Source organism: Peromyscus maniculatus, chromosome 3, assembly GCF_049852395.1.
Source record: "Peromyscus maniculatus bairdii isolate BWxNUB_F1_BW_parent chromosome 3, HU_Pman_BW_mat_3.1, whole genome shotgun sequence".
Classification (NCBI taxonomy): Eukaryota; Metazoa; Chordata; class Mammalia; order Rodentia; family Cricetidae; genus Peromyscus; species Peromyscus maniculatus.
Genome location: NC_134854.1, coordinates 44,560,095 through 44,585,089, shown reverse-complemented (window position 1 = coordinate 44,585,089; position 24,995 = coordinate 44,560,095). Strand labels below are relative to the sequence as shown.

At 45.1% G+C, this 24,995-nt stretch overlaps 1 protein-coding gene and 1 long non-coding RNA gene across 3 annotated transcripts in view; one reads left to right on the top strand and one right to left on the bottom strand.

Moving 5' to 3' along the window:
• Positions 1–24,995, top strand: part of Cntnap2 (contactin associated protein 2) — a 2,081,518-nt gene that overhangs the window by 2,032,182 nt on the left and 24,341 nt on the right. Inside the window, exon 22 of the mRNA XM_042273149.2 lies at positions 18,945–19,184. Coding sequence (XP_042129083.1) covers positions 18,945–19,184 — 240 coding nt within the window. The remainder of the gene's footprint in view (positions 1–18,944; positions 19,185–24,995) is intronic.
• LOC121827946 (uncharacterized) lies at positions 6,959–24,636 on the bottom strand. 2 transcript variants are annotated; one of them, XR_013049730.1, is made up of 5 exons: positions 23,888–24,636; positions 16,090–16,231; positions 12,802–12,840; positions 11,866–11,963; positions 6,959–9,955 (listed from the first exon to the last, which is right to left on the bottom strand). It is a non-coding gene; the product is annotated as an uncharacterized LOC121827946 (long non-coding RNA). The 2 variants fall into 2 exon arrangements; XR_006070289.2 differs by lacking the exon at positions 6,959–9,955 and having other exon boundaries at positions 10,851–11,963.

Sequence of the window (24,995 nt, the reverse complement as noted above, 5' to 3'; positions counted from 1 at the left end):
TTCTTTACTTTTCTCCATTGCCTCCTGCTCTGCATTACAGGGCATCTCATAAGTTGCCCGATCTTCTGAGCAGAAACTGTTCTGATGCCAAGAACAGAACAGAGTGAGTTCATTGGGCTATATTTCACTTGCTGATGAGTTTTTCACTTCACAAAGATGTGAGCTGTGGAAGTGCTGATAAAGAGGCTTGGGAAAGCCCTGGAGCCAGGTCCCTGGTGCCCTACTCCGGGGCTACAGGTTCTACAGAGCAGCCCTCCAGCGGTTGTTTGGGGCCATTTTCATATACTTCAGGCAATGGGTGGTTCCTCAGAGACCAATAAGCATGGTTCTGAAGCGGTCCTGCCAGAGAACGCTGCGGGCAGGAAATGGGAATAAACAAAATGAGAGAAAGGAGCCACTGGGTGTCTTAGTTAGGGTTTCTATTGCTGTGAAGAGACACCATGACCACGGCAACTCTTGTAAAGGAAAACATTTAACTGGGGCTGGCTTACAGTTCAGAGATTTAGTCCAGTAGGATCATGGCAGAAAGCAAGACAGCATGCAGGCAGACATGGTGCTGGAGAAGGAGCTGAGAGTTCTTACATCTGGACTCACAGGCAACAGGAAGGAATCTGTCACACTGAGTGTAGCTTGAGCAAAGGAGTCCTCAAAGCCTGCCCCCACAGTGACACACTTCCTCCAATAAGGCCATACACCTATTCCAACAAAGCCACACCTCCTAACAGTGCCAGTCCCTATGAGTTTCTGGGGGCCAATTACATTCGAACTACCACACCAGGGATCTCGTGAGATACTGAAGGTTGTATTCTACACAGGCATAGGTTCTAATTTGGTTGTGCTGAAGTATGAATTCAAACTCCACCCCTACACCCAAGCCCAGAAGTTGAGTATACATACTCTCTGTGCCTCTAAAATATTTCCTTTTGTCTCTAAAGAGGTCTTTAAGAAACAGAAACCAGCCCTACTGTGGCAGCAACTCTCTGATCTGATTAGATTTTAAGCATGATGCCAGGCTTAAAATCTAAAAACTTCCTTATCTGATTATGAGATTTTAAAAGTCTTATAAGCATTTGCACTGGGGTGAAGGTTCTGCTTCCTTCATTGCCACACACGTGCTCTAACATACCCCATAAGTATCAGGAAACAAATGAAAAGTAAACCTGTACAAACTTCTTATTTAAATGTCCTGTATTTTGATTATGGGAGCTACTGTACTACTGTAGGTGTCTGTCAGTGATCATCAAGATGGACATATAAATTGGGATGCTAGGAATACAAATTATTTCTCAGAAAAAACTTCAAAAATATGCCCAAACCCCATGTTTATACATTTAATATTTGCACTTGTTAGCATCCATGATTTTTGCCGGGCTACAGTCAGAATCAGAAGCACCCTATTCTCACTGGAGAACAGACCTATGCGGCCAAGTGTCAGATTGGCTAGTAGCCCTGGCTCCAGGCTCCCATGCAGATGTCAGAGCCCCATACCGACACCAAGGCAGGAATGCCATTACTGACCAAACAGAACACAGACCTTCAACCCCAACTGTACAAAGGAGGCTCTGCCTGAAGGAAACTCGGAAATCATTTCTCGCTGTGTGCTCACTGGTGGAGAGGCGGACGGTTAACAGATGTTCCTATTATCAGCCTTAGGGTAACTCATGATGGTTCCTGGTTGGAGACTGCAAATAAGGTAGGCCTGCCTTCCTTGTCCATCAGTCACCAACTGTTCAATGAGGGCACCTTTTGCCCAGGCCCTCTTAGCGTTGACACCTCTGAGAGATTTTATGTCAGGATCACTTCTTTGGATTTCTTTTCCAAGTCTCGTAAGTGTTAACTGTTCGCCAAGTTCACTTGATGTCTGTGGTTCAAAACAATCCCACAATCCCATGCCAGTATTCTTGTTTTTCTGGGAAAGGGGGGTGTTGCCAGTCATGTCTCCATTTGCTCCTGGTTAGGCATGGACTCTAAGCCTAAAAGATACAGTCTGAAAGGGGCCAGAACGTGGTTCCCCGAGGTGGCTCCAGCAGAAAATAGCCTGGCTCGGAGTTTATGAATTTCTTTGCCCCCCCCCCCTTGAGTCTGGAATTAATGCTAATGCATCTGAAATCGTTTCATTTTTTTCCTCCAGGAAAATTGTGCATTCCTTAACAAAAAAAAAGTGCTAAAATGCTCAGTTAGGGCCACAGAATCCAGCATGAGACTCACACCATCATCACACATGTAATTGTGGTCACTGCCGTAAACACTGACCTCTTTGGTAGCTTTGGAGACCTAGATCCTTCAGAACTGGCGATGGACATCAGGGACTTTGGCTCTGCCGTCCCAAGCCTTGTGACAGCTCCCCTCACAGAGCTCGGTTTTGGTGCCCTCGGGTATGACTTGGAAATGCTGGTACTGGCTCTGTCAGCATATTTTGAAAGGAGGTCCACGTGCACATGTGGCAACTTTTAATGTCCTCCCCCACCCCCATCCCAGTTAAAAACATGCCATCGATTTCTTTCTGCTTTCACTTTTTCCGTTTCTCTCGGCCCCTGACCTTTCCCGTCACTCTCGTAAAATTTTAGCCCAGAAGGCCTGGAAGTTAAGTGCACCTTATAAAAATGCCATGTGCCTTTCAAATTACCAACCTTTCTCCAGCCCATGGACTGGCTGACAGGAATGGCCACGGAGCGTGTTATCATCAAAACACGTAACAGACGTGGAAATGCTTGGCTCTGCTCAGGTCAGCTTGCCGGTGACTGGCTCCTGAGAGCTGGTGCCCCCTGGCTGACTTCCAGCTTAACCAAGATCCTCAGGGTAACTAGGGAAGCAATAAAGACCCTTTGAGAAAGCGCCTGTGTTAACTGTCTATTAAACAAACAGTGGCTTTTATTATATTAATTTTTCCTGATCTTGGATCGTCCTGGCATTTATCAACATCCCCTTCAATTTGTTAGGCCCTAGACAAATGACGCCAGGTTTTATATGTTCATTTATGAAGTTCCTCTGGGTCAGCAGCTGTTCTTCCATTGCCCCCCACCCTCCTCCTGAGCAATCAGGCTCAGTCAGACCCCTCCCCCCCAGGATGGCTGGAATAGTCTCCTGGTTTGTCCTTCTGCTTTCTGTATATAACCATCTATTCTACCAATACTCAGTGACTCTAATCTATAAATACCCCTGGTGTTTCCCTCTGCTTGAAAATTCTCTACTTTTCACCACAGTTTACAATTTTGAGAGACGTTTCAGTGTTTACCAAGTCCAGTGCAAACTTTCTTGAAACATGAAGTTCTGCTCAGTACTTATCCTTAAATTCCACCCATCTTTATCCAGGACTGGCATCAACTTATAGCAGTATAGAGTGAACCTGTCCATCACTTTTTGATTACCCACCTCCCTTCCCCCCCCCCCCCAGCCATGGTTTTTATCTTGTTCTGCCTGGGTTAATTGTTTGTCTTGACTACCAGATCCCCATGAGGGGTTGAGGTTGCCTGTTTTTGCTTCACAGTACCAACCAAGCATAGGCTCTTTTATCAAGATAGTATTAATAGTAAAGGCTTCTGATTTCAATGCAGTGTTTGTACAAATAACAGCCATGAGTAAATATGCACATGAAATTCAAATTATAATTCATGTGTTTATATGTACAAGCACAAAATTCACAGACAAGCAGAAAGGTGTGTGTGTGTGTGTGTGTGTGTGTGTGTGTGTGTGTGTGTGTATGTATGTATGAGTGCGCATGCGCATGTGTTGTAAAAACCCATCCCCCCCCCTTCACTCATTAAGCCCAGGTTCTAGACATCACATCTATTGTGTGGCCATTGTAAGAAACTCTGATAGCCTTCTTTAAGAAGCATCCAGTCCAGATGGGTGAAAACCTCTGATCCCATGTATATAAGGAGCCCTGTTAACTCCCAAGTGCTCCAGAAAGTCTTGAAGGAAGTACGTAATTCAACCTGAGGGGAGTCAGGATAGATCTTGGAGGCTGAAGTGTGACAGGCGCGGCTCTTGGGAGCAGGGCTTACTAGCCTGCCTCTCCTCCCCACAAGAGCATCCACTGAGGGGACTCTGTCTATGCTACGTTGTCCTTGCTGGGCAGAGGCAGCACTTGCGATGCCCCATGATGGGCTCCACACTTGAACATTCTGCAGATAGAACTGCCCCCCTCCCCATGGCAAGCCCATTCGCTTTGGGGTGTTCACTGTCATGCTACAACCAGGAATGTTTTACAACAGAGCAGTTTAGAGAAGAGAGATAGAAGGGTGAGGAAATTTGACTTCTCCAGGTGTGTTTCCTATGTGAGATGGGAAGGAAAGTGACTAAAATCACCTGCTTCACAGGGAAGACACAGAACAAAGGAAGTTCCTGTAAACAGCTTCACACAGAGCCCTGTTACCAAGCCAAACCTCACGAGAGGTGATGGTGTATCTCTGTCTCTTGGTTCTTCTCTCCTAGAAAGACTACAGTAGACACACACACAGCTTAAGTAGAAGTTGTTGTTGTTTGTTTGTTTTTAGCAAAGCAAATTCTTCAAAGAGAGATTGGAGTAGGCTGTCCCAAAAGAAAACTAGCAGCCCGGTGGGCCCTAGGTTGTGGACATGAGAGACTTTTATGAGCATTTATGAGGCAGGTGGCATATTATAATGAAGTCTGGGTCTTCTTATAGCAGGAACACCAGATCATGAACACCATGAGCAGAGGCAGGAATGGAATTGTTGAGTTGCGTTCCATTCAGAGATCCAGCAATGAGAAGGCAGCGGGTTAAGACCCTCAGACTCCTCCCAGCTTATGTCCAGCCATCAGATTATAGGAGAAAGGTGGGAAGGAAGAAAGTCATTCTGGAACCCGGCTGCTCTCTGTTCAGGTGTCAGCCACGGAGACCTCTGATGCCTATGCCTCTCTGTCATCCCTCACACTGTCCCCCCATGCCTGGGTCTGAACACTTCTTTAAGCACTGGGTCCACTCAGTTTCTGTTGGCATCAACCTTGTACCCCTCCAGGAGCATCTGGGCTAGAGAAGGTATTCAACTCATAACCAACGTGTGTGTGTGTGTGTGTGTGTGTGTGTGTGTGTGTGTGTGTGTGTGTGTGTGCATACAGGTCATACTGCACACATGGCCAGAAGACAGTTTTCAGGAATGAGTTCCCTGTGGGTTCCCAAAATAGAACTCTGGCTAGCAGGCATTTTTGACAAAACTTTGAGCTATTTTGCTGGACCAGCCCCCTTTAAAAAAAAAAAAAATACAAGCTCCAGACCTACTTTCTAACTGTCTTCATAAGAAAATAATATTCTAGTCAAACCTAAGCCACCAGGAAAAGCTATCAAATAAATACAGCAGGGCCAGCATATCCATTAAAGAACTACAGTGCCTAGAGTCCACTGTGCTTTTAGGGCCCCTCAAAAGAAGGTATTAATTTACTCTAAAATCAAAAGTAAAACTGATCTTCTAGGTTGAATGAATCATTTTTAACATGATATCATAGTCATCTTTATACTCACAACTATACCTATATGTCTTTTTTTCTTTTTTTTTTTTTTTCCATAAAGGAAAAAACCTTGAAAAGCAAATACACGTGTAGGACCTGTGAAAGTATACATGCTCAGTATACATATTTGGTCTCATTTGCTTAAGAAAGGGTTCTAGAGATCCAGGTATTCCACCAGACTATGAAAATGTGAAGTGTGTTCATGGCCAAAAGAGCTAAATCTAGTTATCACAGGGCTATCACACGGGGGCGGGCTGGGGGCGGGGGACGGGACGGAACGGGACTCCTTCCCAAGGTGCATGGAGATCCAGGAACAAACCAAACATATTTCAGAAGAGACATGAATGCAGCTGCCCCCTGCCACCCTCCACCCTCAGATCTGCTGGGAAACAAAGCACACAGCAGGACACCGTGGGGGCGGGTGTCAGGGCCGGAACGAGACCCAGTGCTGAGAAAATGCATTGCCTGCAAGGTGCTGCAGCAGCCGCTGTAATTTGCACCTTCCTAAGTGGAGACAGAAGAGCTGTCGACATGCACAGGCAGCTAGGAGCCTGGAGATAATGACAGGAGCAGAGGAAGGGCCCCGCTGGGGAAATAAGCAGTCAGCCGGCATGAAGGCCTCCAAGGAAAAACCCGAGAAAGGGCAAAGTGAAAATCCAGGGACCTCTAAACCACCCCTGCAAGAGACTCCATTTAGATAAATTAGAGGGGGCTGCAGGCTCGCTGTCTGGCTCAGCGCAGCGTTGTTCTTTGTCTTTTTACTTTGGGTAGTTCTGGCTAGCTCCCCAAGGCACCATTAGCGATCTGGGGGTGGGGGCAGACCCTCAGTTACCCCGCGTTATCTGGAAGCTCAGGTGATGACAGCAACCGCCGCTGAGTGAGATATCAAATATTAAAGGCAAGCAGAGCCGGGAGTGTAGAACCATTGGTGGTCTGCTTGCCTCGCACGGATGATAGCCTGAGCTTGATCTCACTATATAAAAAGGGCATGGTGACACACGCCTGAAATCTCAGGACTGCGGGGGAGGGGGTGGGGGGGCAGTGTAAGGAAATGAGTCAGAAGCTCAAGGTCATCATCCTTTGCTCCATAGCAAGCTAGAGGCTAGCCTGGATGGCATGAGACCCTGCCTCAAAAAATAAAAAGAGATTGCTTGGCAGTTAGGAGCACTTGCTGCTCTTCCAGAGGACTGGTCTTTGGTTCCCAGCGCCCACATTAGGTGGCTCACAATCACCTGTAACTCCAGCTCCAGGGACTCCAAGGCCCTCTTCTGGCCTCCGTATGCACCCACACACATGTGCATGCACACAAACTCATAAACACACATATACTCACATACTCACAGACAAAGTTATACACACACATATCAATAATAAAGTAAACTTAAAATTCATAAGTAAAAATAAAATAAATAAATATAAAAGTTTGGCAGCATATCTCTAAAACTTTTTGAGAACCTCCAGTTTCACTTTAAAGTTGGTGAAAACCCTTGTGTGTAACACAAAGAAAAAGCCAGTGTGTGGTAACAACTGACTCTGAAGGGGAGGATGTGATCAAAATGGTTGGCTTCCTACCCAGCCAACACACATTTCATATAGATCCCCTCAGAAGTTGCCATTCCAGTCAGAACCAGAAGGAACAGGCCATCCATGTCCAGAGCTCTCCTGGTACCCTGGCTCCCTCGGTTTTTGTGTCTCGTGGTGGCTGCGGAAATTTCACAGCTAACTCTCTGTAGCTGTACTTCTCCACAGAGATCGCTCTGCTGGCAAAGTCTGAATGCCCCTCCTTCAGATCCATCCTCACAGAGCAGCAGAAGCAGGGGACGCCCGTAGGTGCACCTGCTCCATCTACTAGCTGAGTAAGCTGAGCAGAGATATTCAGTTTCTCACATTCAGCACTGAAAGGTTATTCAACCCACCTCATAACTTTTCATGGAGATTCTGATAAAGGGCTGGATCCAGGACTCAGAGTGAGGTCACGAAGCCTTCCCCTTCCTCACGGTGCCTCTTAGAGCTGGAGTCTGAGGACTTGACTTTTCTTTCAGATGGTTTGTCCCACCGCCGCTGCTGGCCCTAAGTTCCTCGCCATTACCTTTCTCCAGCTGGAATGATGCCCATCCTATCCATGCTTAACTAGGTGCCCTCATACTTCCAGAGCTGCTTCTGGATACCTCTTCCCTGGATGGCCTAACTTCACATTTACTTTCTGTACTCCTATTGCAGTGGTTGTCCTTAGATTAAGGACAACTTCCCAGACCAAGTCTAAACCCTGAATCTTCCTACAGCCATTCTAAAATTTGATTGCAGAAGTCATGTGTTTCCTATGGGTTACATAACTTTTCTTTAGTTATGTAACTAAGTTTCATTAGTTACTAACACTAACAACAGACCAAAGAATATGTCACCCAAGCCTAGCTTTGTGAACCAATAAAATGTAGGGATTACTTACAGGAGCATGGGTCAAAGGCAGCTACATTATCAGGAATCCATCCTAGTGTGGGTTACAACTCACGAAAGCTGTATCCCTGGTATTATCTACACAACTTGCAGTGAACTCCACCAAAGAGAATCTCCTGCCCCGACAATTGTTCACTACATTTATAACCATGGAGAGGGGTCTTGGGACTCTTGAAACGTTCTGAGCTTCCTGAACCTTATGTGTTTCCTATGCCTTCTGAGTCTCATGTGTTTCTTGAGTTTCCTGAGCCTTGAATGTTTCATGAGCTCCTGAGCCTTTGGAGTTTCCTTCTTCCTTCTAGGAGGAAATGTGTTTCCATTCAAAAGAAACATCTGCTTGATGAACCCTTTCTTCTCCACGCTAAGTGTCTATGGGTCCTTCTACTCTTCTTCATGTGCTCAAACCTAAGGACAAGCCAGCACACACACCCTAGCTGATTATTACATTTATGACCAATGATCTCTTATCCTGAACTAAACACATCCATGGACTTAATGTAGCCAATCTACAGGAGAGCCTTAGAATTTGCTTTCCAAATTAGAATCTAGAACCCATTCTTTTTTTGATTCAGCCAAATTTTACTCTTAACTCCCAAAACACTTGTAATTAATTGAAATACAATGCCCTTATCCTTGGGAGGAAGAAGTTTGTATGCTATTATCAGATCTATCATACATTTTGGTGATGGCACAGTAAATGGTATGTTATTTCCAAGTATAAAAGTTAGGTATTTGTTTCTTCTAAGCTTTATCTAGTTAGGTAAAAGCCATCATTTCAGCCTTTCAACATCCTTTTGATTTATGCTCTTTTTATTTCCTGTATAGCCACCTCTTTCTATTAAATAGCATGTGATACTGGCCAATGAACTGTTGATATTAGTCTTAGTTGGGGTTACTATTACTATGATAAAACACCATGACCAAAGCAACTTGAAGGGGAAAAGATTTATTTGGCTTATACTTCCACATCACTGTTCATCATCAAAGGAAGTCAGGACAGGAACTCAAACAGGGTAGGAACTTGGAGGTAGAAGCCAATGTAGAGACCATGGAGGAGGGCTACTTACTGCCTTGCTCCTCATGGCTTGCTCAGCCTGCTTTCTTATAGAACCCAGGACCACCAGCCCAGGGATGGCACCCTCCACAACAGGCTGGGCCCTCCCATATCAACCACTAATTAAGAAAATGCTCTACAGGCTTGCCTACAGCCCACCCAGTCTTGTGGAAGCATTTTCTCAGTTGAGGCGCCTTCTTCTCTGATGACTCTGGCTGGTTACAAGTTGACAAAATTAGCACAATTTTTATCCAAACCAATAATTAAATGTAGTTTTAGATTTATATCACCAAAATTCCCCCACTGGAGTCAATTCCCATCCATCAAACAAATTCTACCCACTGTTCATCTTCTAATACACATACTTTTGAAATACTACTTATACTTTTGCAAGTCTGCATATATCTAGCCTGACCATAAAAATGTCATTAGAGACATCACAGAATTCTTTGCTGAAATGTAAATCTTCTGTCAGTACCCCCTAACTTAATAGACTCTTATTCCAATCTGAAAATGAATAAGTTGATTTAGAGTCAGAGAAAATTTTGGTGTGGGGAGAAACACACCTTTATGTCCCCAAAGCCCTACTAGTCCACCTCTTGATCCTACTCCTTGATGGCATCCAAGGTAGTTGGTTTTGTGATGTTTGTGTTTTTGTGGTGACCCACTGAGGCTTCAAACTCAGTCTCAGGTGTTGAAATTCTGTCTTCAGAGCCTAAGCCAATGTTCTGAGATTTGAATGCCTTCTTGTGTTGAGCATTTAGGAAGGAAACTAGAGGGGATCGCTCAGTACACTTACTGTAAACTGTTCCTGTCCTCATGTCCTGTGTGCCGGACAGACCTCAGTTCCTGGGAAAAGCACGCTTTCCCTTCCAACCTCAACTCCACTTCCCAACACTCTGATGTTTGTACTTCTGTGCAGTCTTAGTCCTCAAAAGATTGTCTTTCTTTCTTCTTGAAAAAGAGAACTTTGGGGGCCTCCTGGAGTAGAGGGAGAGCAGAGGAAGCAAACTGCTTTTCATTTTACTGAGTCACTCAATTTGACATTATCTGCAAATAGGAAGGTGTGTTAGTTTCTCCTGGCCTAAACACATGCTGCTGTCACAAATGCCAGAGGCCAGCACCTTCCTGTCTTCCTTGGCCCCAAGTTGCCCTGCTCCTGGGATGTTCATTTCAAGTGACCCTCTGCTAATTCTAGAAAGAATACCCTTCCGTGCCTTGGAGGAATAAAGGGGGGGGGGTCTAAAAAATCAAACTCACTGTCCTTATACATCAGCTACAGTCAACTATGACTTCCCAAAGTCTAAGACAATAAAGGGGATGTTTTAGCAGAAATGAAGAAAAAAAATTGGTTTTCTCTCTACATTTCAGCCTGAAAGTTTTGTGTACGGGGGTTCTAGTTCCTGTGCTAATAACAGAATGCAAAGGTAAGAGTGGACTAAACCTCCTGTGAGCAAGAAGCGGGTATGTACAGTCCTGGCTCACAGGAAACTGCAAATCTCCACTCTGCTTTGCAGTAGCAACTATCTAGGACCTGAAGCATACTTTGACTATGTTTCTAAGAGGTACAATAATCCCACGTTTCTCAAGGAATTGTAGGATGCAGCTCTGGTGGTTGACTGACAGGTACCTCACAGTCTCTGAAAGGTGGCATGCCTTTCTGCAGAACCTGCTATGAAACAGGACACCAGTATCTTCCAGGCTTGCTAGTTTATGCTTTACAACTTTGAAATAACCAGGAAAATGGTAGATAATCCATCTTTTTGATTTGTGGCCTTCATGACACCAAATGTTAGGAGTCATACTTCCTCTGAGCCACAATGTTTTTGATGTTGAGTAATTACAACCACATTCTAAGATTAATCATAATAAACCTTTGATTTTCAGGCTAGATTTTAGGGATAGAAATGACAATTCCAATTTATTTAATGTCCCTGAAACTCAGGAACTGTGATAAATGGATACAAATAAAGATGCCATCCTTAACATTATCGCACATTAGGATAGGTGGCTAACATTTTCACATGAAGGCGTCTCTTTTTACCGTTGCCTTTAGAAAGCAAACACCCTCAGTCTTGTTTCATTAATCCTTAGACAAAGAGCCACAAGTTAGCATGCAGCACACACTGAAACAGAAACACAGATTCGGCTCTTCCAGCGTTCTGCCTCTTTGTCATCGGGCAAGCACGTGTTATAGGTCAAGAGCTATTTAAATCACACCTGCACATTTTAGACCTGCCTCCCTTTGTAAGAGAGCAAAGCATCTAATAAGGACAATGAGATTTCATTAGCATCTTTCTTAAGGGATTAATAAATGTCATGGTACATAATAATGTACATCAATTATGTATGTGGATTTAATTCTGGTCATGCATCTTTGGAAAGCCAGCGGGTCCCTAAGACAGTGATGAAAAGATGTAGCCTGTCAGAACAGAAGCCTGGCACAAGCTAGCAGCCAGCATTGCCCTGCCCTGCCTACTGCTTACCATTTGATTGCATTAGAGCTGAAGGAGGAGGCTTATTGGATTTTATTTGCTCTTTGGGATTAATGTTCTTGGCTCCAGGGAATGGGGGAAGGGAGTTGGTTATCCCTTCCACTGAGCTAACCAAGCTCCTGTCCACACATCTACAGACAAATGAGGCTAGAATGGGAAAACTTGTGTCCCACCTAATGAACCCATCTGCAGCTCTTCTCTGAGTGGACCAGAAGCTGAGCCCTGACATTAGCATCAGCTCTTGGAATGGGCTGGCTGAGCAGCACCCTTCCTGTGATGGGAAATGGAATCAGGGGACAGCTCTCCAATCTCATTTCAGTCTGATTTTACAAGAACTGTGAAAAACCTCCCCGGGCAATGATCTCAGACCTTCATCCCACTTAGTCTACTATGTACCACAAACTCAGAGCCTTGTGCTGGAGGCCCGTGGAGTGTGTAGACAGCGGTGGATACACAGCACTAATCCATAGGTGTTGATATCAGTGCAATACAATCTGTAAAAGATAAGACCATCTTCAGTGAGATAGACCAGTTTCTAAGTGATAATGATAGCTCTGCAAATAATTCACACTGCTGTGTTTCATCTCCATACACTGTCTCTCCCTCCTTTTTTAAGGCCATGTTCCCCCTCTCTATACCTTAAAAAGCAACAAATCTTGACTATAGTTAGTTGAATGATATTTAATTCCCCTGTACTTGATCCTTACAACCAAACAAGTGTCTTTATGGAAGACATTATTTTAGAGCCTTTGGGGAACACAGAGCTATGACATTCAGTTCTTGATCTTAAAAAAGCTTTTGTCTATTAGAGGTCCAAATCAGGTATCTGGCCCATCCAAGAGAGAAAGACTATGCCTGGGCCAAGTGGCTAGAATGGAGTAGAATCTTAGAGGAAGCCATTACAAACTCCCTTTCTGAGAGCCCAAGGCCTGTGCTGTTCTGAAGTGATGGGTAATGTCAGGTACTGAGTGTGGGGGGAGGGGAGAGGGTGGGGTCCATAACAGCAGAATAGAGGCTACTAAACCTGATAGGGGCCAGCAAGTTCCTCTCCAACACTGTTCCCCCAAATCATATGAGGACCTATGTCATAATTTTAACCATTGTCAATGATATTGTTACCATTTCTGATGACCCACTTGAGGATTAATTACTTGTATTTCCCCTTAAATGGAATCACAATCTTAATTTAAATATGTTGCTATAATAAAGAAAGAAACTATTAAAAGGAAAATTTTGTAAGCTACCGTGATATGAAATTACTAGAATTGCATGCTGTCCCAGTTGGGATAATGGCAAAAATACATGCTATGGAAATACAATGAAATTTGGTACCATGGCCTTCCATAGGATCCAGGTCTGATGTCAATCTCTCTGTTAGAAAAAAAACAATATTAAGTATTAGTCGTGTGAAGAGAGCATCCCAGCCCTGGGACCTTCTTTTTGAAAATCTAATGGGAATTGAGAAGAGAATAACATCTCACCATGTAATTAGATGGTATTAATTCCCAGTCTGTGAATTGCCAAAATCACTGTCTCCAGTGGGACACATTCCACCCCAGAACAGAGGGAAGAGCAGACAGTACTTTGGGACCAGCTCTTCCTATGGCTTCTGTGGGACAATTGTGAACCTCATTAGGACTGTGAACAAGGATGACCATTTGTCTAGGCCCCACATATCCTAAAAAGGGCGACTTTCACAGGAGCTCCCACAGACAGGACCACACAGCAGATATCTACAGGAAGTCAGACATACTGTCACAGTAAGATCTCTCGGCTCTGGTCAGTAAAAGTGTAAACAATTAAGTGGTTTTTGTTTTGTTTTGTTTTCATATAATCACATCCCTCCCACCAAAGAGGGAGGATAGAAAGAAAATCTATAGGAAATTTAAAAGTCTAAAAGCCAATAAAATCGTGTGTGAGTAGATCCTACGGGAAACCCAGGAAAAATATGTAAGTGGATCAAAGCCCTCAGAGGAAAAGGAGAAATCTCTGCTGGGAAACATTATCTGATGCCCCTGGGACAGGTGCTCACATGTGTCCCTGAGCTTCCAGCACATTCTACCCCCTGTGGAGCTGCTTCTTCCCCTGTGTTTCCTGCTCAGGGCTCCTGTCTCTTTTCACTTCTCCTGACCCTCCTGCCTTGTCACTGGTGCGCAGTGACTGAGTGACAGAGCGCAGAGAATGAAGGCTAATGCACACTAATGCACCTGCTGCCTCCCCCAGAGGACTCTTGGGAGCATTTATTTCACTTTAAAGTTTCGAGAAGAATTGCACTGATATTTTAAGTGGACTATATTCCATGCCCCAAACCACTTTAAAGATAAGAAATTAGAGGACTAATCATATTTTGACAATTTAATTCCAGAAGTGACTCACCGCATTTCTAATCTGCATTCTGTAAAGCAGATTTTTCCCCAGGAATTGCATTGGCCAAGGCATCTGCACACACAAAGTAGCATCTTGCCATGTGTAATCATACATATTTTCATGTATGATTCCAGTATGAGACATCTGATGGATTTTATCACTTAACATAATTTAATTGTAACAAACTCAGATGTGCTAAAGTGACAGATATGCTGTACTATCTAATATTCTTGAGAAATATGGAATCTTACGGGGCATGATGGGGCACATCTGTAATCCCAGCACTTGCCTGAGAGAGGGGAAGTGAGTTCAAGGCCAATCTTGACTACATAATGAGACTATTAAAAAAAAAAAACAACTGAGGCTGGGGATGTGCTTTAGTGTAGCATGCTTGCTTAGGTCTCTCTCTCTCTCCTTCTCTCTCTCCCTCTCTCTCTCTCTCTCTTTCTCTCTCTGTCTAATATACACAGAGAGAGGGGGAGGGAGGGAGGGAGGGAGGGAGGGAGGGAGGGAGGGAGGGAGAGAGACTTGTTTAGACAAGCATTTTCACAACTTGCTGGAGCTGTCCGTGACATCAGAGCCATGGGCTCTGACAGCAGCTAGCCTCATTTTTGAAAATCACATTGTTGACTTGAGTGCTAATGAAGTTCTCAAAGCCATCTGAGTTTTTTCTATAAGCCTCATCATATCATTTCTATGGAGCCTCTGACTAGAGTCGACAAATAATCTCCACAGATGTAAATCGAACTCCTTTTTTAGAAAGCTGAGACTAACACAAATCATTTGTCTTCCCTATTTCTTATGGGAAACATGTATCCATTGACAAAGGCTTCAACAGAAATGGAAATGAGCCTCAGTGTGCTCATCTGTGAAGTGGGGGTGGATCCTATCCAACCCAGATGGTTTGTGTCTATTAAATATGTAATGGTTTCCATAGGCTCATGTGTTTGAACACATGGTCCCCAGGTGGGAGAGGGTTTTGAAATTGGGCCTGGCTGAAGGAAAGCTTTGATGTTTCTTAGCCCCGCCCGAGTTTATGTCTGTCACCTGCTTCCTAATCAGGAACACAGTGTAACCAAGTCTTCCTCATCTCTGCCACCATGCTTTCCCCACCATGATGGGTTGTAACCCCTCAAACTATGAACCAAAATAATCCCTTCTTCTCTTAAATTGCTTCCTGCCGGCTTGCTGGTTGATCATAGCAACAAGAAAAGTAACTAATACAATGTAAGTCAGCTTTCTGTAACTGTACCAAATGCCTGGGGTGAAGCATGTTAGAAGGAAGAAAGGTTAATTTGGCTCTTAGTGGCAGAGCTTTCAATATGTTGTCACTTCACCCAATCATTTTGGACCTGAAGGAACACAGCAAATCATGATGGATCACATGGTAGAGAAAGTCTTTTCATCCTGTGGTCTAAGAAGTGTGTGAGGAGGGTATAGGAAAAGGACAGCATCCAATATCTCTTCAAGGATGCCCCCAATGACCTAACTTCTAAAGATCACTTCTCCTCCCAATAGTGCTGCAGGCTAGGGACAAAGATATATATATATATTACACCCTGGCCGCAGTTTCTCCTCTCTCCTCTCCTCCTAGTCCTCTCCCCGACCTCAACCCCTTGTTCCTACCCCCACCCCCAATCCACTCCTTCTCCATTTTTGTTTAGGAAAGGACAGGTCTCCCTTGAATATCAACAAAAACATGGCATATCAAGTTGCAGTGAGACTAAGCACCTCCCCATGTATTAAGGCTGGGCAAGGTGACCCAGTATGGGGAGTAGGGTCCCATAAACCAGTAAAAGAGTCGGAGACAGCCCCTGCTCCCGCTTTCAGGAGTCCCATAAGAGGACCAAGCTACACAACTGTAACATATATGCAGAGTGCCTATGTCAGTCCCATGCAGGCTCCCTGGTTGTCAGTTCAGTCTCTGTGAGCTCCTATGAGCCCAGGTTAGTTGATTCTGTGCGTTTCCCTGTGGTGTCCTTGACCCCTCTGGCTCCTACAATCCTTTCTCCCCCTCTTCTGCAGGACTCCCAGAACTCTGCTTAATGTCTGGTTGTGGGTCTGCATCTGTTTCCATCAGCTGCTGGATGAAGACTCTGATGACGGTTGGGCTGGGTACCAGTCAGGGGACCATGCTTTCGCATACATAGGCCTTTAGAGCACATTCTATATACACACTAGCAGAACTTCAAGGAAATTTGCTAAGAAACTATATTAAAACAGCCCAGCATAGAACCCCACCCATGGTCTAACCTTAGAACATAGTAGTGATGCAGCTCTTTGAGAATAAAGGAGGCATCTCTTGGTCCAGACAGGCTTGTCCTAGGGACCAGGCTGCAGGACCGTCAGTAATCACCAAATGTCAGTCTGAGACAGTGGCTCTCATCTTTATCTCCTGTCAATGAAGAATAAAGATGTGGACAAAGAATGAGGCAGGTTTATTGAGAACAGTGAGATTTAAGAGAGATGCTCGAAGAAGAGTTGACATCTGAAGGGAGAGAAGCCCACAAGGCTGCACTCTAGGCACCTTCTACCACAATGGCAGAAACTGGATAGGAAAAGAGGTGGTCTCCATGGAGACTGGTCAGGTCTGTGGCCATATCCTCGCTGAGACGATGGGGGCCCTAATGCTCTGTGCCTGTCCCACTAGCCCAGCCAGGGAACTGCATGCTGTTCACGTGCTCCTCCTTCAGTTAGAGCAGTGGTCACATGTTGGAGCGCCTCTCCGCCCATCCCTTCCTTGTTCTGTTAACCACTGCCCTTGGCTCATCTGCAGACGATGAGCCCTGACCAACACTGCTAGTCACTGAGCCAGTATCCTGCCAGCTATGAAATAAATGATGCTCTTTGTTTTCATGTTTATGTGGCCAGCTTGGAGTTTTACCACGGGCCTTTCCCAGTTAATGTCATTAAGAGCGCTAACTCCAGCTACAGTCTGATAATGTTGCCATTATCACTTGGTCCATGGTGTGTGTGTGTGTGCGGGGGAGCGGCTATCTACTCCTAAAGGATCAAGAGTATCTATCGCACACCATTCAGAGGAACTGTTCCTAGCTAAAGAGGCTTGAGAAAAGACCATGTCAACCAGATTTGAAACATTTGGATTTTTGAAATCTTTCAATCTCCTTTCAGGAAAAATAAAAGAATTGAACTTTGGAAATTTCCCAGAAAAGAAAAACGTTGAAGAAGTGAATGAAAGAGTCCCAAAGAAAAGGGAAGCATGAAAAAAGAACATCTCCCATAGCCTGCTCCCCCCATCAGCCCCAAACCTTCGCCCATGTGGCTGACACATCTCCAATGCTCACTATGCTCAGCTGGGGACCCAGAGCCTCAGCTGCTACCACGGTTCCACTAACAATATCAGAAGCCTACTTCTAGGCACCCTCCACCCGCTAGGGTGTGGTGTCCCTGGCCCTGGGGTCATGTCTTTAAACAGTTAAATGGAGAGCCCTCTGATAGGGAGAGCTCTGAAACTGTTCTCTTTGGTCTGTGTGGTAGGAAAGGCCACCTTCGTAAAGTTTGAAAACCTGTGTCAAGGACCACGTGAAATTCAACTGAAGTCAGAGTGCCCCGTCCACTAAGCTAGATGTAGTGGCTCACTCCTTTAATCTCGATATTTGGGAGGTTGAAACAGGAAAGTCCAGATGAGCCTGGACTAAAATTTAAAAATGAAAAGCTCCCCACTCCCTACTCAGATCTCTACAGAAGAAACAAAACCAAAACCAGTTAGTTCTCTGTCGGTAATATCAGCTTTGGCATGGGGAAGGGAGAACAGAGGAGCCAGCAGGGAGGGCAGTACTTTATCCAGGTCCACAGCATGATCTGACCTCAGCTGTGTGGCAAAAAGAAGAATCTGTAGCCAGAGGGCTTTCAGGGGTCTGAGGATGGGGGTGGTCATGCCAGCACCTGCTCAGAACAGTTGCTACACTGCCTCTCTAGTTATCTTTCCAACGCGGCCCTCACAAAAGCCCTCTGAAGTTTCAACATCTTTGCTTTTTCTGCTGAAATGAAAACATTCAATTCGGCCTTCAAGGCCCGACCCAGTCTAGCCTCGAGCTGTAGCCTCAGCAGATTCCCACAGTTCCCGGAACATAACACAGCCAGCCTGGAGTTCCATTTCCTTTCAACCTCAGCGGCTCCTTCTGCTGCAATCCCCAGCTGAAATGGCTTCTCTGGTCTACCAAAAACTTTGATGCTGTTACCAAATGCGGGGTTTGTTTTTTCAGATCAAAAATCTTTCTGGGTTAGAGATGTGAGGGCAGATGGCCTTAAGCACTTAAGGATTCCATCAGCATTAGTCTGCTGGGTCCAAAAGCAGAGATAGGAAGCCAGAAAGAAAGACAGTCTCTGCCTTGACTGACAAGCAGTGCCCAGTTACCGCACATGGGTGCACTGGAGCTGCCTGAACCCAGGCTCACCCTTGAGCTGAGAGTTTATGGGAAGATGTTGACCATACAAATGGGGGGAAGGTGGTGATTCATAAATGTACCTGAATAGTGTGACTTAACTGGGAATATTTCCTGACTTTCAAACCCTCCGTCTGATACTAACAGAGATTCCATGAACCTTGGAATTCCAAGCGTATTGCTTATCAGAAAAAGAAAATGCAAAGCTCTCAGTTATGAAAAGTCTCTTTTCTTCTTTCTTTCTTCTTTCATTCCTTTTCTTTCAAAATAAAGGCTCCTTAAGGAGAAATTAAAAGAGAATAGGAGAGCGAAGCAGACATATTTGTGTAATATGTCTAAAATAGTCAGAGATCAGGGAAAACAGGAAGGAAAGCCAGTCGGATCCAGTGTGTGCCGTGAGCTGCCAGGACACCTCCTGTAGCTTCAGGAGAACTGTGAGTGCCTCTGCTGTGGTCGTTGTGATCTCAAATGCAGTCTTCTTCTCTTCTTCTCGCCCTCCCATGTTCTCTAGCAAAACGACATTTATTAAAGTCTGAAGCCCCGAGGCACAGGATATCTGAATATCTCATCTCCAAAAACACGACAGTCCAAGCTGGAACTGAACAAAGAGCTCAGGACACAGGCACTGCGGGACCGGCCTGTTCTCCAACAGAATACAGTGAATGGGCCTGGATTCTTATTTTCTCTTTCTTTTCTTTCTAGAAACGGGAAAAATCGACCAAGAAATTCACAAATACAACACCCCAGGCTTCACAGGCTGCCTGTCCAGAGTCCAGTTCAACCACATCGCACCTCTCAAGGCAGCCTTGAGACAGACAAACGCCTCGGCCCACGTGCACATCCAGGGCGAGCTGGTGGAGTCCAACTGTGGGGCCTCCCCACTGACACTTTCCCCCATGTCTTCGGCCACTGACCCTTGGCACCTAGATCACTTGGATTCAGGTAAAGTCTGGAGCTGTCTTGGGCTGATTGCGTCATTCCTTTCAACCTCACTTTCCTCAGCTGTAGAATGGGTTGATCATGGACCCTGGCTGACACTGTTGCTGGAGGATTAAGACATGGGAGGAAGGAAATGGTGAACCACGAGTTCTCAGTGTAATGCTTGGCACCTAGGAAGGGCAAAAGTGTTATTTCTACTCAAAAGCAGAAACAGAGAAGTCAGAGGTTAAGAGTATAGGGATGAAGACTCTCTCTTCATGTAGGTTAAGAGATGCCCACGCTGCTGTCTGCAACATGGCTATGGATGACTTGGACAAATCACTTCCTCACTTTTGCCCACTTTCTCTCCAAAACAGTACAGAGATTCACCTCCCATCAGGATCACAGACTGCAGAATCTGAAAGAGCTACATTTAAGCTTATAACACCCCGTCTATGGCCATACCATCCTGCATGCTCCTGAGCTCATCTAAACTTAGACAGCCCTGTGGGTTTGGCCCCGTTTCTACAGGTGATAAGACGTGCAGTTTGAAAGCACTGGGCTGAAATGAAAGGAAGTGGTATTTTTTTTTTTTAAAGATTTATTTATTATGCATACAATGTTCTGCCTGCATGTGTTCCTACAGGCCAGAAGAGGGCACCAGATCTCATTACAGATGGTTGTGAGCTACCGTGTGGGTCCTGGGAACTGAACTCTGGAAAAACAGTCAGTGCTCTTAACCTCTGAGCCATCTCTCCAGCCCAGGAAGTGGTATTGGTAGTGAAGTTAATTAGATGAAAACTCAATGTCTCTAAAGGAAGCCTAGTGAACTACATTTCTGCTCTCAGCTCTACATGGCTGACCACGGCAGCACAGATAACCCACCTAAACCATTGTCTTTTCATCCGTAAGGTGGAGATGGAGAAGTGGTGTGTAAATTTCCCAGTGCAATCAATGGGTCTCCAAGCAACCCCAACTGACTGGGGATGTTAATGACCCTTAAAACAGTAAGAATTCACAAGACAGGACAACATGGGAGTAAAGCCCAAATTCCAACCCCATCATTGCTTCTTACCAGCAGATTAAACTCAAGTAGCTGCCGTAACCTCATTCCTCAGTTTCTCCATTCCTAAAATAGGGACACTGAGGTGTAAGTCACAAGAATTCCACATGAGATGATGTACTCAGTGGTTGAGAGTACTTGCTGCTCTTACAGAGAAGCAGTGTTCAATTCCCAGCACCCAGTGGTGGCTCACAACCGTCTATAGTCCAGTTCCAGGGCATCTGAAACCCTCTTCTGGCCTCTGGGGCACTGCGTACGTGTGGTACACATATTAGCTACAGAAAACACTCACACACATAAAATATAAAATATATTTTAAAAATTGTAACTTGACACAAGCATAGATTCATAGCAAGCTTGTAAATATTTAGTTGTCACAATATTAATATTGTCATCATGGTTATGACATTAGACCATTTGCTGTAGCTTAAGAATGTCCACTGAAAGCTTCCAAATCTCTCTCTATCTCTCTCTATCTCTCTCTCTCTCTCTCTCTCTCTCTCTCTCTCACACACACACACACACACACACACACACACACACACACACGAAGAGATAGACTCCAATTTCTAACAACTCATCATACAGTAGTGGACAGTAGTGCACACTGGATTGATTTAATCACCTCGCGGTCCTATGCCAGTATTAAGCTTCAGAGCAGCCAGAGCTGTGGTGATTCTTACTAGGACTGTCCCTGGGAGATTTGTGAAGCTTAAAAAGAAGCCAGAACTGTTCCATTGTCAGGATAGCCGACTGACAGACTACACAGCCCTCTTTGTTCCTCACTTCTGGATGCCTATAACATGATAAGAGCACCGTGTGCCTGGGGCGCTCACAGCAACTCCCTTTCCTGAGTGTTGTTAAGGGCACCCAGCAGACTGGGCCTTCCTCCTGAGCTGGCTTGAACAAAGAAAGCATTCCTGCGGCAGAAGGAAGAGAAGAGGGATGGAAAGTGTGAGAGGAGAAAAGACACGTGTCAGGAGTCTCAGACGAATTCCTGCACCTGTGAGGGTGGACAGCTGGTGAACCGCCTTTAAAGGCACGAGGTCTGGGGTGCTGCAGGTAGATACTGCAAGCAGCAGCTATGAGGAGCTGTGAGCAGCTATGAGCATGTGTGCACACTGCCAAGAAATTGGATTCCAAACATATCTAACGCTTCCCTGGGCCAAGATGAGCTCATATTCATTATGGCTTAATTAGCCAATTGTTTGCTTTTAAGGTCTGTGAAATGCAGTTGTAGAGACCAAGCCATTTTAGTTCGTAGATTTTTTAAAAATGCTTTATTCATGACAGCTTCCTTCTTCTGATTGATTCATGCAAATGCATACAGTTTAGAAAACATTTCTGTTGGGTTCAACACTCAAATTCTGATTCCAAGTCAGCACAAACCTGTAATGGTAGCACTTAGGCAAGAGGATTCCAAGTTCAAGGTCAGCCTGGGTTACATAGCAGGACCCTGTCAGAAAGGAAAAAAGAAAGGCTGGAGGGAAGGGGAGGGAGGGAGGGAGGGAGACAGGCAGGCAGGCAAAGAAGCCAGACAGGATTTAAATCCAACCATGAACCATTTCTATAATTTGGGAAATACCTTTTGCTGTTAAATGTCAGTCTTGTGATCTCTATTAGAAGGAAGAGTGGAATACTTCCTTCAAACTGTGAAACAGATGCTTATTTAGGTAACATGATTCCATTTTATTCTTTTAAATAACTGGGAACAGGAGAGGGGTACAGGGTAAGAGAGAAGAAGGGACAGAGAGAAGCCAGGGTGAGAGGTGACTTCACAGCAGCCTCCGATGAGACAGTGGAGGGAGGAAAAGCATGTCCCAAAGAGAGAAGTATGGCTGTCTTGTCCTCCAGAATTCTCCACCTTTTCTCAGAAATAGAAGCTCTAATTAGGTTTCCTTCTAAATCTACTGCACTCTAAATGTCTTCCACTTAAAAATAATTTGTGGAACTCAGCGGGAAGTGGTGGCACACGCCTTTAATCCCAGCACTCGGGAGGCAGAGCCAGGCGGACCTCTGTGAGTTCAAGGACAGCCTGGGCTACAGAGCGAGATCCAGGAAAGGCACAAAGCTGCACAGAGAAACCCTGTCTCGAAAAACAAAAACAAAAAAATAAATTGTGGAACTCCAGTGATGGCTTGTTCAATAAAATGTTTGCCATGCAAGCATGAGGACCTGAGTTCGATCCCCGGCATACACACACACACACACACACACACACACACACACACACACACACACACACACACAGAGCCAGGTGTGGCGGCATGCATCTATAATCTTAAATGAGAGGAGGTGAAAACAGGGTGATCTCAGGCTAGTCTAGCGGAATCAGTGAGCTCCAGGATCCGTGAGAGACCCCGCCTCAGGAATTAAAATGGAGAGTAACTAAGGAAGACATCTGATGTTGACCTCTGAACTCAGACACACACACAGAGAAAGAGAGAGAGAGACAGACAGACAGACAGAGACAGAGATTTTAATTTAATTTATAAATTTGATACTAACTCTGGGATTCCAAATGGATCCTCACGCCAGCAACCACACCCTTGTTTCTGCTTGTCTACACTCATCATTCTGAGTTCTGAGTCAAGGGCTTTGAATGGTCAAGATATCCCCCAAGCATGAATAGAGAGATAATTCTTGCTATGAGATATTAAAAAAGAAAGCAATAGAATTCACACAAAAATAATGTTTTCTTCTATGAATAATGTGAGGGTGGGACTGGTGTTTGGGACAGAAAGAGAATAAAGGTGAACACTGGCCATCTCTGGCCTGAGATGTCTTAACTAATTTGTTTCATGGAGGGACTTTGGAGTATGCCTCAAATCACCCGGAAGCTTGTTGGAGAGGAGGAATCCTATTAGGAGGGACCAAAGCACCTCCATTTCATCCTAGGAATCCTAGGATTCCTAGGTGGCTTGCCACATGTACAAGAAAGTCTTTCAGTGTTCGTCTGGTATTGATCTCCACCTCTGGGGCACTTTAGAATTACTGGGGTATCAATGTGGATTCTGTGCCTCTGAACAATGAAAGCAAATGAGGACAGCATGCTAGTGTCTGTAGATAAAACCTCAAGAGATTCCAGTATATAGCAAGGTTCCTGGAAGAGCACTTGAAAGTACACTATTAAAAGAAACAAGACAGTGCTGGGGTTCTGCTTTAGGGGCAGAACACATGCCTGGGATGTGCAATGCCCGGGTTTAATCTCCAGCCCCAAAAGAAAAACTAAAAATAAAGTAGCTAATCTTCTTTGTCAACTTGACTTGGTTTAGAATCACCTAGGAGACACACCTCTGGGTATGTCTGAGGGTATTTACGAAGAGGTTGAATGGAATGGAAGAGGGAGCACCCATCTTAAACATGGGTGGTATCCTCCCATGGACCGGGGTCCTGGACTAACGGAAAAGGAGAAAGAGAACTGGGCACCAGACTCCTCTGCTGCCTGAGTGCAGATGCAGGGTGCCGCTCCCTCCCGCTGCGCCGCCCATCCTTCAAGCCCTTCCTTCCTTAGCTGCTTTTGCGGGCCTTTTGCCGCAGCAATGAGGAAAGTCGTTGTTAATCGGCCCTTGGAACTGTTTTCTGAACAGCCGTTATCAGCTAGAAAAACCAACCCCGGTCTGTCTGATTTGAAGGGTCACAGGGTACAGTTGCTGTGACTCACCTCTCAGGATTGTTGGGTCTGGTGTTTTTCTCTCGGTCACATTCGGAATCTTACTTCCTTGGAATGGGAAAGACTTGCCAGCCAAGAGATGGCTACAGATGGCGCCCGCACCGTCTGTAAAACACAAAGGCAAAACAAACAGCAGAAAGCAGGAGTCCAAGAGTCAGCTATCACCCGTCTCTGTGCATGCCAAGCTGTGTGTGCACTCCCAGGGAGCCTTGGGAGTCTGCTCCCATTCATGGTGTTTGACACACAATGAACTGGACCAAAGGCAATTCTTTCAGAAGATCCTTGCAGCAGACGAGCTTCATTCCTACAGGTCTTCTGGTTAGAAGGATGATGATTCTCACTGTTTCACAGGACTTGACTGCATTCTGCAAACACTCTTGGCATAATTCACACAGTGAAACATTAACCTCAAAAAAAAAACCCTGCCTTTGGAAGGCATTAATAGCTGAATTCTCAGTAGCCACTGTAACCCTGAGCTGTCTGGCTCCTAGACCTTAAATGAGTCAGATCTGACACTCTGCCATCCTTACCAGAAATCCTCACAGACCCTCCATAGTGGAGTAGGTGAGAAATCAGAAATAAGGAAGCATGGGCAGATAGAAAGATAGTAACACACAATTCTCATGCCCAACCCAAGGACAGAGGGTGTCAGGGCTAAGAACCCCAACTCTCCCATGGAAACAGGCAGCTTTCCAGAGCATTTGGAAAACCAGTCCTCTTGGGAACATGAACCAGCTCCCACATAACATGGTACTTAAGTACCATTGTATGTTCATTGTAACAACTCCAAGCTCCCTTGCATTCCAGAGGAGTCTCTCTAGGAACTGGGAACTATGGTTTCTAGTCACCACATCAGCCCATTTACCACTGAAAATAATGCATTTCTAAAGGCATCCTGCCTCTGTGGCCGTGATTTTTTTTCTTTGTGTGTATGCATTTGTGCATGACGTGCTTGAATGTGTGTTTGTGTGTCCAAATGTGTGTGGGTGTATATGTGTGGAGGTGTGAGTGCACATGTGTGCACATGCATGTAGAGGCCCAAAGCTGACCCTGAGGATCTTCTTCAGTCACTCTCCACTTTATTGAGTCCCCTCTTACA